This window comes from Ceratotherium simum, chromosome 24, assembly GCF_057802395.1.
Source record: "Ceratotherium simum simum isolate JZ-2026a chromosome 24, ASM5780239v1, whole genome shotgun sequence".
NCBI classification, from domain to species: Eukaryota; Metazoa; Chordata; class Mammalia; order Perissodactyla; family Rhinocerotidae; genus Ceratotherium; species Ceratotherium simum.
Genome location: NC_141923.1, coordinates 28,265,346 through 28,278,886, shown reverse-complemented (window position 1 = coordinate 28,278,886; position 13,541 = coordinate 28,265,346). Strand labels below are relative to the sequence as shown.

Genomic DNA, 13,541 nt, shown 5'->3' with positions numbered 1-13,541 from the left:
TGAAGGTCAGTGGGTGTGAAGGGCCGGATCCACACCCCCTCCTCCCCTGTCCCCTCCTTCCCTTCCTCTCCGTCCCCCTCTGACGTCTGGAGCTGGCAGCTCGGCAGGTTCCGCATTCCCGACCCCTCCCCGCCGCCCAGGGGCCGCTATATAGCCGGGGCTGATGCAACCCGTCCCGCCGCCCGCCACAGCCTGCGGGAGGGACGCTCGGCGGCCGCGACGGGGGGCGCTGGCGGCGGCGGACGCTGCAGCGGCGGCGGGGCTGGCGCCGCGGCGGCTCCCGGGCCGGGACGGGCCTGGGCACCGGGCGGAGCTCGGCGGCCGGGCGGCAGCGGCGCTGAGCGGGCACGGCGCCGGCAGCCGGGCCCGGGCCCCGGGGCGCCGCCTCCGCCCGCGGCTTCTGCACGGTGGGTGCGAGGGCGCGCGCGGGGGCGCCCGGGCGGGGCGGGGCGGGGTGGGGCGCGCCGGCCGCGGGCACCTGGGAGGGCCGCCCCGCGCGGGCGGAGCGCGCCGAGCCCCGGAACCCGCGGCCCGGCGGGCAGGCTCCCGCAGCCCCGGGCCCCCAAGCTGTCCCGGCGGGGGGCGCTGCAGCGCGGGCCCCTCCCGCGAGGCGCCTGGGAGCCGGTGGCTTCGCTTTGGTTCGCGCCCTGGGACGGAAGGCTCCGTCCGCTCCTGGGGCCGCCGGGGCGCTCTCACCGCCTCCCTCCCGCGCTCTTCTCCCCCGTCCGTTTGCAGGGAGGTGCTCTCCTCGGGCGGCGGGGAAGGCGGGTGAGTGGGGAGAAAACTGCCGGCGGAGACGGGCCGTGGGGGTGGAGATGGAGGGTGAAAGGCCAGGGAGGTGCAGGGTGCCGGTGGTGGAGGGATGACAGGGACCTGCTGGCAAGTCGTGCCCGCCCCCAGGTCCCTCGCAGGGAGGAAGCGCGGCTCCCTGAGGACGTGGAGAAGGGTACTGAGAAGGGCTGGGGCCCTCGATCCAATGAAGAGGGCTTCTCTCAGGGCTCTTGCTCCCAGGGTCTGGGCTGGGAGGGGGCTTTGGGGCGGCCGGGGACCCTTTGGGCTCCCCCAGCTCCCAGGCCAGGTTACATAAGGAGGCAAGCCGGGTCCTTTAGGTAACTGGCCCCTCCTCTCCTGCCCAGCCCAGTTTAGAAGGCTCTTTTCTGCCCCTCCCTTCAAAGGAGGCTGAGGGATTGGGCCTTAGGGCCTGGACCCCGGACCCTGGGGTGGCAGACCCAGGCTTTGCAGGGTCACTGGGAGAAGCTGGGAAAACGGGAAGGCGTTGGCTCTTCTGCAGGAGTGGACGGGCCATCTATGCGGCTGGCGATGGAGAGGCTGATTGGAAGGGGAATCAACTGACCCTTTGGGTCAGCTCTAGTTGCAAGGTTATTTGACCCTTGCCCAGGTGCCCACTCCCTGCTGGCATCCAGGGCATCGGGCTATGGTCTGACCACATGTGCTCAGGGCAGAGGAGCTCAGATCTGTCTCTCAAAAGAGGACTTGCAGACTGCCTAGGTGTGTGTACCCAGGTTTAAATCTTGGTGGACTCTGCCAGGGTCGTAGTTTGAGGAGCGTCAGAAACTGAAGCTTTGACCCGCCGCTGGGTGCCTACTTGTCGTTTAAAGCCCTGCAATGAACTGTGTTCTCATATCATCTCCCTTCCCCCAACCTCCCTTCCCTGAGGCTTTTTAAAACACCTCCCATTGCTTTCATCTTTCCAGCAAATCTGGCTGCAGCTCTGATGGACGCCTTATCTTCCTTTGCAGGTTTCTAGGGGAGAGTTTAACCAGGGATCAGGTGTGAGCTTGGCTCTGATTTTATACAAACCTGAGGACCAGGGAAGAGAAGCAAGATCTATTCTCATGCCCCTGACTGGTCAAGGTCTTGCCTTGTTTAAAACAGGGAGGACGGATTTCTCAAAGACTCTTCTGTTCTCTCTCTGCTTTGGCTTTGGTTCAGAGCTGGAGGAAGCTCCAGAGTCTTCCTGAAGAGCTGGGTGCTGTGAGATTGGAAGGACTGCTGGAAGGCATGGGTGTGGAGGTTTCTGACTTTTCTTCTAGGTTGGTTGCAGCCACCTCCAAGGAGATGTCTTCATCAGTGGTAACAGAGTCCTCTAGGGAAGGATTTGGACAAGGATCTCCCCGCTCACTGCCTAGCTTTTGCAGCCACCAACGTCTGTTGTCTCCCCCACCTGTTTGCAGGATGTATGGACATCTTTCCCAACCTGCAGAACCCGTGGCAGGATGAGAAGTCTAGGCTTTCCAGGTCTTGTTTGTTGTGGGGCTGCTGGCGTTGCAGTGGGCTGGCTCTAGCACCAGTGTCTGTGTTTCCAGCTCCCCTCTGGAAGAGAGGGGCCAGGGCAGACACTAGGTTCGCCTGCTCTGTATTCATTCAGCCCCAGCTCAACTTGAGCAATCAGAGCCAGGGCTGAGGGCAAGCTACATTCTTTTCTGCTGCAGGATGCAGTTTGCTTTTTTTCCATGCGAATGAATTATGTTTGAAACTGAAGTGGGAGGAAGAGAAAAATAGAGTGAGTGTGTACGGGTATGTGTGTGCGCATACCTCTATAGGCAGGGGGAGAGCAGCAGGCACATTATTTTTCCATTTTCCTTTAATTAAGGCTCTGTGGAGGTGTGTTTGAAAACAGAGGGTCTCCTATGCCTTTGAGGAGGGTGAGAACACTGTTTTGGCTGCGTCCCGGGCCATATGCAGCGTATGGTGGCCAATGAAACTGGGCCTGGCTCATTCTGTTGCTTGTCTTGGCAGTCGGTTCCGTGGCTTGTGTTACCAGCTCTGGAACTTACGGGCTGCCAAGCTCCGTGTGCCTGTATGTGTGTGTGTGTGTGTGTGTGTGTGCTCTTGTGTGTGTGTGTGGTTTGGCCTCTCGCAGCTCCACAGAGACAAATGCCTCAGCGACCCAGGGTTGGAATTTTCAGCCTGTGTTTCTTTATACTCATTGCTGGCTGTGGGAGGCCCGGCCAGAGCCCACCATTCTGGGGTTTTTTTAGTCTGTTTTCTTGGCCCCTGGGATTCCAGTGTGGCGCTCCATTTCCAAAGCTTAGCTGGCCGGTGGCAATTTTTAAAATGGGCCAAAGGATTTATCACACGCTGTGTGTATGTCTGTGTTATGTATCATACTGTGAACTCTTGACACCAAGGAACAGAGGCGGGGTGAGGTGGGAAGAGAGGATGGAAGGCTTGTCCGGTGGTGGTACCTTCCCAGCTTCTTCTCGCTGCTCAGGATACAGGTTCCTGGCAGAAATAACTTAATGTGTATTAATTGAGCACCTACATCAGGCAAGGGAGACAGACAGGGCCTTGTCAAACACATTTCTCTGGTCTCCAGGGATGAAGCTTTTGTGGGGAGAGGTTCCAGTTTCTTCTATGGCCGGGATGGCTATGCAGGGATCTTGCATGCCCGTGTACCATGCCAGTGGCTTCTCCTGACCCCATCATCCCTCATTTTCTTCTTATGAAGATCTGAGAAGTGACTCCTTCTAAGCAGTGCAGAAATAGAGTGGATTGAAGGACGCAGAAGATGCTGGCCCTCTGCTTCTGGAGGCAGAGGTGGAAACCCAGTTAGTGGTGCCTTGTTGCCAGTGACTTATGCAGCTGTGTTCTGGCCTGCAGGATGGAGGAGACCTCAGGAGAAACTGAGGCAAAGGGCAGGTGCTGGACCTCATTTCTGTACCTTTGTCCCCAGCCTTGATCTGGCACCCTTTGCTTCTGTTCTTCAGTGGATGCTGAATGGTCCTGTCCCCTTGGGGTTCAGAGCTGGAAAGTGGGAGAACAGAGGATCCTCTGGGGGAAATTGTCTTCTTGGTTGTGGAAAAGGAAGAGCAGTGTTAGGTGGGAACCGTACCGAAGGGACCTCGAGTGGTCATCCAGCACTGGTGTCCCTCCAGGAAGGAAGGCCCTCGTGTCTGCACTGCCTTCACACTCACTAGGTACAGGCGCTGTTCCAGGTACTTTCCAAATATTCGCTAATTTAATCCTCTCTGCAGCCTTATAAGGCAAATACATTATTATTCCCACTTTACAGCTGAGGAGAGTGAGGCACAGAGAGGTTAGGGAACTTGCCCAGATCACACAGCTAATGGCAGAGCTATGAGTCACACTCAGACGACGTGGCTCCAAAACTCCTGCTCCTAACCCACCTCACTCTTGTGCCTGCAGAGCTGGGCCAGCCATCTGGAGAGGGGCTTTTGCTGCTTGCCCTTGTTCTCAGTCTGAGTGTGTTCTTCATCTTTTTGCTCCTTGCCTTCTGGAGCTCCTTGTCTTTTGGAAGCTGGTTAACCTACATCATCTCAGATTCCAGGAGAAAGATGATCCCAGATGATTGCTTAGCTCTAAGGACAGATTTGATGTTTAATTCTCCAAGATTCAGGATAGTTAGTACTATGCTCTGTGATCACTGACCTGGCACCTTTCTGCATCCTGCCCCCTGCACCCCCCACCCCCATGCCCTCCACGTTTCCTCTTGGGAATCTTCCCAGGCTCTGGCTTCCAAGACCTCCCACCCCCTCTTGCTGATTCTCAGTTGCCAGCTACCTGCTTTTGACTTCAACCCCACTAGTGCCCCTGGGGCCTGACCCTGCGAACTCCCTTGCTCCTTGACCTGCCCTCACTCACCTCCACTTTCTCTTAGCACCGAGCCTTGCAGCCTTAGGCCGGTGCACTCACATGCACACCCATTCCTGGCTCCCCATGCCAGCCAGGCCAGCTGCTGGCCTGGAGGGGAGCTACCTCCTCAAAGAGGCCCAGGGATTTTAGAGTCTCTCTTAAACTTGTGTTTCTATGGGCGGAAAGTTCTTGATGCAGATCCTAACTTTCCCTTGACCTGTCTTTTTTTTTTTAATTTGTCTTTGCCGTTCTAGATGAAGATGCAGAATATTGGGCACTTTCTAATAAGAATAGCTCTTTACAAGTTTGACCCATCAAACCAAGACTATCATTTATTTGTAGATACCATAATTTTTTTAATGGGACCATCTTACAGATTTACATACAGTCAACAAAAGAAGAAAATAAGAGGGAAAAACTCAAGTTACCTTTTCTTCGTTCAGCTGAAATGACTCTTCATGTGAATATCTCCCAATAGGGCCCATTTGCTGGACTTGAAGTGTCTTGTGGCTTTTCTTCTGCTTGTACAAGGCAGCACCCCAGACTGTGTGCCTACAAGTCCCTGAGGAGGTCGGAATAGAGAAACACAGATACCAGATCTTTTCTTTAGCTTCTTTCCCCTTGGATCCATCTGGTCCCTGTTTCTTTCAAGCCCACTTTTAGGGATGTGCATCAAACCACCCAAAATCTTAGGCTCAACCAGAGTTTATGGTCCACTGTGACCTCCCGAATGCTTTCTGTCGTATTCATGCCTTGCTTGCCAGTCTCATCTTGGATCTGTGCATTACCCAGTATTTCTTCATTGGCTAGTTTCCAAGTTGTTCCTGGTCAGTGATCCCAAATTGCCAAAGTCTTTTTGGATTCTAGTCCTGTCTTTTGAGGCACAAGCCCCGTTTGCCATTTTGGTCTTCTGCCAATGTATAGAGCTTGCTCTTTATTTATGCATCCCAGTTACTAATGGAGACATAGAGGGTGTTTATCTTCCTTTTGGACCTCCTGGGCCCTGAAGGGAAAAAACTCTGGGTTCTTCCCCTAAAGTTTTTAGTGCGTAGTTCTCCTTTTCCTACTAAATTGTTTCCATATGGAACAACCAGTCTAGGAGATGATTTCACCTCTTGTCATCTTTCCTATGTCTTCCTTGAAGTGGGTAAATTCCTCCTGGCTATTATTGGTTTTCTGTCACTGCCCCCTCCCCTTTTATAGATCCCTAAATCACATCAAATTGTTTTATTTTTCAAATCACCAAGGTTGCCTTTCGGTGTTGGATCGTCCGTCAGCCGGCTCGTTCCAGTTAATGAGGATCCAATTATGAAAGGCAGCCGCTCCAGCTCCTCCGTCTTCGGCCCCCTACTCCCAGAGCCATTTAGGATGACTTCTTGCTCGTGAATGTCAGCTGTTGTGGTTGTCTCCCAGGAATGGCATGTGTTAAGGACTTTGTGGTTTGTGTCTGAGTAGTTAGGGGCGCCCTTGCGGGGGCAGGAAAGAGAGGGGGATTTTTTTGCTTCTGCAAAGAAAGCCTGGTGCTTGATCCCCTGAGTGAGGCTTGTTATTGGGATGTCATTGGATTCACAGGGGAGCAGGAATGGCAAGAATTTATGGTGCTGCTACTCCCTGGGGGTGGTTACCCCTCTTGGGGGGGGTCCCACAGTAGCACGGAATTCATTATATTTTGGGATCATTTGTTAGTGTCTCATTTATACCATCTGTATGAAAATAAACAGAAGCTGCAAGCAGAGCCTATCATTCCTGGAACAGAGTGGAGTCTGGCTTCCATCTCCTAGAGATGGCTTAGGCAAGGAAACATACAGAAGCCTCTGGAATATTTTTCTTGGGGTCTACTGTGGGAACGATAGATAACGAGCATCTAAACTTCCAGAGACAGATCCTTACCTCGCTTGTCGAATTTTGTTCCGCCATGAATTTATCATTTGTTCGTTCATTCATTCATTCATTTATTAATTCAACAAGAATTTGTTGATTACCCTTTCTGTGCCAGAAATGATGCTGGGCACTGGGGTGGCATGGACCAGCAACCAGTCATGACCGCTGCTTGCCCCCTGAAATCCCTCCTCCACTTGCAGAGTGGCATATTTTGCCATATGGCACATTTTGCCACACAGCAATGGGTCCTCACAGTACAGTGAGGTTCTGGGGCTTCTGGCCAAAGAAGGGATTTTGCTCTGTATTTTTGCTTTGCCTCATACCTGAGGTGTGGCGCCCCCATCCTTTGTGAGGACTTTGTGTCCAGCTGAAGCACCAGGCATAGAGCGTTTCTTAGCCTGCCATCTCCTGTCTGTTTTGACGAGCTCGGTTAAGCATTCTCGCTGGGGTCACTGACTCCTTGTGGCATCAGTTCAGGTGTAGAAGAGGGGACTTTTTAGAGTTTCCTCCTCTTCTGAGAAGGAGATGTGAGTTTCCTTTGTCAGTTTGGCTCAGGTAGCCTGAAGTCACCCTCCTCTGCGTGCTGAGTGTCCGCCTGGTTGGGCCCAGGCATCACTTTGCCACACAGGAATGCGTCCCTGTGCTCGGCCCTCTCTTGTTCTTTCTGGAGACCTGCAGCCCATCCGCCATGCCCCGGAGCAGCCTGCTGGTGTGCACCCTGCAGCCCTCTCTGCACTGCAGGCCCCACTCCGGAGGGTGGAGGGGTGCTCTCATGCTGACCGTGGACTCTGGTCCAGCTCGGGTTTAGGGAGGGTCATGGCACACTGACCAAGCACGTGGGAGAGGTCTCAGGGGCCATTTCTGTGTCTGGGCTCCCACCCAGGCTGCCATGGCGTTATTTGGGGAACTTCCTCATGCTGGATCTCCGTGGGAGGTAGAGCAGAGGGTCCTCTGTGCAAGAGAATGATCCTCCACTCTGGGATAGTGCCTGAAAGTCCACCATTAGAAGGTCATTCCTTCTGCATTGACACCTCTTGGACCCCAAGAGGGGGAACAGAAAGGGCAGGGTGAGAAAGCTTTGGTTCTAAAATCCAGGGACCAGGAGTCCAGTCCTGGCTCTGTCCCTCTCTGGCTGTGTGACCTTGGCCAAGTCTTTTACTCCTCTGGGCTTCAGTTTCCTCATGTGCAAAATGAGGATGTGGTTTAGATGAGTACAGGGCCTCCTCCAGCTCTAAGACTATACCCTGATGTGAATGAGTCTCGGATCCTTTTCTGAGATGGCCCCGGGGGGACACAGCGTGCTAAAGAGGCGGAGAAAGGATGTGGGGTAGGAAGGAGGGGCTGAGGGGCCAGGTATGGGAGGTAGAGCCATTGGAGCACGGATGAAAGAGCCTGGGGCACCAATTGTAAACTCCAGTGGAAAGTAGGGAGCTGTGTGCGTGGCTTCATGGGCAGCTGCAGCCGGTGTGCTAGGGATGAAATGGCAGGTCCACTGTCCGTTCACGAGCACCTTTCCTTAAAGAAAGTGATGTCCAGTGGAAGTCTTTGTGGTTTGAGAGTGCAAATCACTCACATCTTTTCCCCTCAGAGTGCAGAGCCTATTGAGAAAGAGACACAGGGGTGGATAGAGAACCAAATTTCACCTTTGAAAGTGAAATGGAGATGGAGAATGTGGCTTGTGCCTATGGCCAAAATGGGCTCCTCAAATGCCCCTCTCTTGAAATCTAGACCTGAGAGCCTGAATGGGGGAAAGGAGGTTGTGGGTCACTCTCCAGGGCCACTCTTGTGGGAGGCAGAGAGCCCAAGACAGTTCAGCCGTATGAGTATATTAACTTTGCCCAACGGAGAAGTGTGGTCCAGAGGACGTCGTATCACCCCTATCTCGCCAAATACATCCCTCTCCATGGGAAGAGAGGGGTAAAGAATGGAAAGATAGGCCAAAGCTGCTCCCCCAGGATTTCCAAGACAGTTGAGGTTTTGATTTTATGGCCCTATGCAGAGAGGTGGGAAGGGGGAGAAATGATTTCCTTGACCGAACTGGAATCCAGGAGCAGCTTTGTACTAAAATGCTACTTACAAGGCTGCTTAGAAGTCAAGACTGTGCACATCTGGTCTCCATATTCTCAATGCCTGCTGGCTCATAGTAGGTGGTCAACAATCGGATGGATGGATGGATGGATGGTAGGAGCCCTGTAAGGGACCAGATAATTCTGGTCTTATTGTCACACGAGCTTTCTTCCCTGCCATCTGTTCCTTGAAAGGCCCATTTCTTACCTGTGAGCTTCCCCCAGAAAAGAGAAGGAGGAAATAAGAACTCCCTTGGTGTTGACCTGTCTAATTATGTCTTTCTTTCACGCCTGAATCTGTCGTCCCTTGCAAACCTTCTGATTTGACAGCGCCAGAATATGTGTTTGCTTTGACAGTGAAGAGACCGTGGGGGACTTTTCTGGTCCTGGGCTCTACTGGGAAAGCACATGCTAATTAATTCCATCTCCTTTGCCTCAGTCTCTTCCTCACAGGTGCACTCACACACACGCTCACCTTTAACTTCAATTTGCTTCATTTCATATTCAGGGTGTCTTCACAAGTATACAGAATGGGATGTGCGATGGGAGGGGAGGCACCATGCCAGACCAGAAATAGCTCCCTCTTAAACAGGTGCAAAGGTGCTTGAGATTCCACCGTTAGAATCCGTTCCCTTCGGAGGCTATATGTTGCAGTTTAAATCCCAGCTCCTCCAGTTTTAACTGTGTACATTCTTGAGCGAGTTATCTTTCTAAGCCTTGGCTTTTCCTCTGTGGAATGGGCTCTGCCCCGTCTTATGGGGCAAATGGAAGGATTCCCGCAGTGCCGAGCAGGTAGCAAATGCTTAATCCATGTGGCCTGTGACTGGGTTAAGCGTTGCCTTAAGTGCCAAGGGTAACGTTGGTGGGCATTCATTGACGGAGTTGCCCTCTGTCGCAGAGTGGACCGGAGGGCAGAAAGAGCAGCTGGGTCGGGAAGGATTCAGGAGGACATCAGTGAAAGAAAGAATGAGGTCCTGGCAGGACACGGGGGCTTAAGCCCCTCATGGAACCTCTCACCCGGCTGACCCCGCTTGTCCTGCTTCTCCCGCCCACTCCAGGCTGGACTGCCGCTCCTCCTGCTATGATGCCTGGGCAGATTCCGGACCCTTCCGTGACTGCGGGCTCTCTGCCAGGGCTCGGGCCCCTGACCGGACTGCCCAGCTCGGCCCTGACCGTGGAGGAGCTGAAATACGCCGACATCCGCAACATCGGGGCCATGATCGCCCCCTTGCACTTCCTGGAGGTGAAACTGGGCAAGAGGCCCCAACCCGTGAAAAGTGAGGTGAGTGAGCCTTGTTCCCCCAGGCAGACTCCAAGGTCAGGACACCTGGGTAGAGCCCAGGTCCAGCCCTACCCACACCGCGTGACCCAAGCGTTACTCTTCTACACGGGGTCTGAGGACCAGTTGCATCCATGTCACCCCTCAGCTTGTGAGAGATGCATAATCTCGGGCCCCACCCCAGACCTGCTGAATCAGCATCTGCATTTTAACAAGCTCCCCCAAGAATCCATGGACGTGTTAAAGTTTGAGAAGCCCTGGGCTACGGCAGGATGCTGCACCTGTCTCCGGTTCTTCAAGGGGCACGGGGAGAGTGATTAATAATAACAATAATGAATAATTATATATTGGCAATCTCTCTGGGTTGTTGGGAGGATCAGGGGAGATCATGGAAATGTGCACATGCTTTGAAAAGTATACAAGGGCATGCCAATATTGGGTCATCTTGAAAGATTATTGTCATTTGTCACATCATTGCCTCTACCCCCTCCTTCCCAAGCAGCTGCCAGAGCTGGGCATGGCTGTCACCCAGCCTCGTCTGCCTTAGATGATGCTTGCAGAGGACCCACAGGGGAGCACTCCTTCCTCAGGTCCCTGCAGCTGTAGCTTTCATGAGTCTTACTTGCAGAAGCTTTTCCCTGGGGACTGGTGAGAAACAGAAGTGCCTAGCGTGGGTGAGCATCAGTGCTGTGCATGTCTCTGGCCACTTCCCCAGGGCTGGCCATTTGTCCCAAGGCCTGCCCCAGTGAGGTCCCAACAGGGCCATTTTTTCAGAGGCCTGACAGAAGAGCTGCCCATCTGGTGGGAGGTGGAGAGGTGGCTGGGGGGCGGGGGCGGGGGCAGGACATGAGAAGCGGCTGAGCATCAGGTGCTCAGCAGCTCTGGTGAGAGGGAGCATTCACAGGCAAAGATGTGCCAGGACAGGGGCTCATCCTTGAGGCCGGAGCTCGGAGGGCTGCACTTTCCGGAGAGAGGGACTCTTGAATGGGGAGAGGTGCCTGGGTACTGGCAGGGGAGAGTTGGGTGTATATGCAGCTCCTGTTCTTCCCTCCCTCTCCCCACGAGAACCATAAAAACTGCAAAGAAGCGCTGGGGGGCTTGGCCAGGGGTGGCAAACTGGCCGTTTGCGGGCTGGATCTGGCTCTCATGTGTGTTTTGTTTGGCGTGCACAGTGTTTTAAAAGAAACTTGAACCAACATTTCACTTGAACATTTGGATTGTAATCTTTGATTAAAAAATTGGAAGATCTGGTCACACCGTGCCCTGCTCTGGCATGGCCACAGCTGCATGGAATGGAGAGACCCCGTCACTCTTTCCTGTCTCCAGTTTGCCGTAGGCCCTGCACGCCCTATTGTTCTTGATTTTGCTTACACTGTTAGGTTTGCTTTTGTTACTCCTAGCTGCCTTCCTTTACCTTAACCGCGTGGCCCCTATGGTAGACATTGGCTCTCGAGACACCTAGATTAGGTGCGTGGTAGATGCCCACTAAAGGCATCTTGATTGCAAGGCTAGAGTGAGCGGTAATTATATTCTCTGAATTGATTTTGTAAATCTGTTAATAGCAATTCCTGGCTTATGTAGTGTCCTGTTTTCTTCATGGAGGGTCCTTGTCTTTGATCCTTTGCTATTCACCTTCTCAGGCCCGTAACTTAGAAGCATCCGTTTCTGGGTTGTTCCACAGTATAACTGCCATTTAAAAGCAATAGCTGAGCAGCTTCACTGGGGCGCTGAGGCTGTGGGATTGACGCAGAGTGGAGTGCTTTGGTCAGGGGCTGGCCCAGCGGAGGTTTGCCTGGGTGGCTGAGTTGCCACCTCTTCCCTCCGCACAAGGCGCTGGAGGAGCTTTCTTTTTCTTTTGGAAGACGCCTTTATTTGAGTGGGATATTTTTACATTTCACAGCCTCCCCCAAATTGGTGGCATATGCCCGGTACCTGACAGTGACGTTCTGTCTTCACAGGCACCCACAAACACACACCAGCCAGGCCGTGAAAATAACAAGCCGTTTTTAGGGCACATTTGCATGTCCTCTCCCTCGCTGTCAGACTGCAGCGTTGTGGGGGCGAGCAGGCAGATGGAGCAGCATAGATTGCGCTGGCGTAGGGTAAGGTCAGCCCTACACGAGGAACTGACCTCCAAATGTTTCCTAGGTCGGATTCAAGGTGGGAGACAGGGGGCTTATTCTTAGAGCAACTAAAAATAAAGGAGGTGAAGGGAAACTTGCAGCTGGAGAACCTTATGTCCCGAAGACTTATTTGCATATGGCAAACTGCCTTTGGTGGATTTTCACATCAGCATTTTAGACCAGCAAAAGTTTCTTGAATAACAATAAGAGTATATAAGATACTCTTGTTGTTATTCAAGAAAAATAAATGCTCACGGTTTTTAAGCATTTCAACATGTACCAGGCCCTGTGCTAATTGCTTAACCGTATGATCTTGTTTATTCCTTACCTGATCCTGGTGACCAGGTTCTCCCCATTGTAGAGAAGAGGAATTTGAGGTCCAGGGAGGAGGAAGTTAAGTCGTTCAGGCTCATGCCACTGGAAAGTGGCGGAGGTGGGGCCGGCATGGATGACGATGCTGCTGCTGTAATAGTGGTGTCTCCGTTGCGCTGAGCCACGCATTAGGCACGGTGCTGGGCGCTCTGTGTGAAGTATCTCATTGAACTCATACAAGAACGCTTTGATGTAATTATTGTTATGGATGAGGTCAACAAGGCTTGGAGAAGTCCAAGGTCACAAAGCTAGGGAACAGCCCAGGCAGTCTGACTGTAGAGCTGAAACTTTAACCTTATGCTCTGAGCCTCCTCTGCTCTCTCCGTCCCTTCCAGGCTTCTAATCAGCACTCTGTCGGGCCGGGGAGGCCAGATGAACCTGGCCCCAGAACACTCGATCATTTTGATGACCTGGCCCCATTAGCACTGAGCCCTGCAGTTCAGAGAGTGGGCCCAGCCGCTGTGCAGGCAGCCCTGTCCGAGCTGGCTCTTGGGCTGTCCACATCGCAGAGGCCGGCGGTCTGCTGGGCCATGTCCAAACGCACAAAGCAGTTGGGTAAAAGAAAATTGGAGGAATTAAGTTAAATGACAGGTTTTATAGATGATAAAGTGCTTTGTGCTGATGTTGTTAGTATTATATGGTTGACACATAATGTTACACTGTTTTGGTGCCAACTGCTCGCCTGCAGTCCATTTGTCCAACAGGAATTTGCTAAGCACCTGCTGTGTGCCAGGCTTGGTGCCAGACGTGGGGAATTGACCCATGAACAAAGTAGACAAAGCCCCCTTCTCTTGGAGCTATATGTTGTGGTGGGGGCATCCAGAAATAAAAATAAGCAAATTACTCTACAATATAAAAGGTCGGGTAGTGGTCAGTATTGTGAGGAAAAATGGAGCAGACTGCTCGTGTTGATGGCTGGCTAGGGAGTCTGGGCACGTTATATTCTGGCGTATGGGGTTTTTAGAGCCAATGCTGCTTTCTTGCTTCTTTGTTCTTCTCTCCTTTCTAATATTTCTTTTCAGGACAGCTTTGCTCTCTGGCTGTCGCCAGGGCTTTTCTTCCTTTGCTTTTTGTTCTGCAGCCTCTTAAACTGGACTCCTCCACCAACCAGTCACTGGCCTGAAGATCTTGGCCCTTCCTGGGTCATCTCCGAGTGGGCTGCTGTGGCTGCAGTGGCCACACCCTGCCTCTGGGCCGGAATGC

General features: G+C 53.0%; 1 protein-coding gene across 2 annotated transcripts in view; it reads left to right on the top strand.

Annotated features, from left to right (window-relative positions):
• Positions 1-239: 239 nt before the first annotated feature.
• JDP2 (Jun dimerization protein 2) overlaps positions 240-13,541 on the top strand; it is a 38,169-nt gene continuing 24,867 nt past the window's right edge. Inside the window, exons 1-2 of one of the 2 annotated variants that reach the window (XM_087448175.1) lie at positions 240-407; positions 9,623-9,846. In XM_087448175.1, coding sequence (XP_087304301.1) covers positions 9,646-9,846 — 201 coding nt within the window. In that variant the 5' untranslated portion in view covers positions 240-407; positions 9,623-9,645. Of the gene's footprint in view, positions 408-639; positions 769-9,622; positions 9,847-13,541 lie in introns of those variants that run through there. The other variant, XM_004426374.3, reaches the window with a different exon arrangement.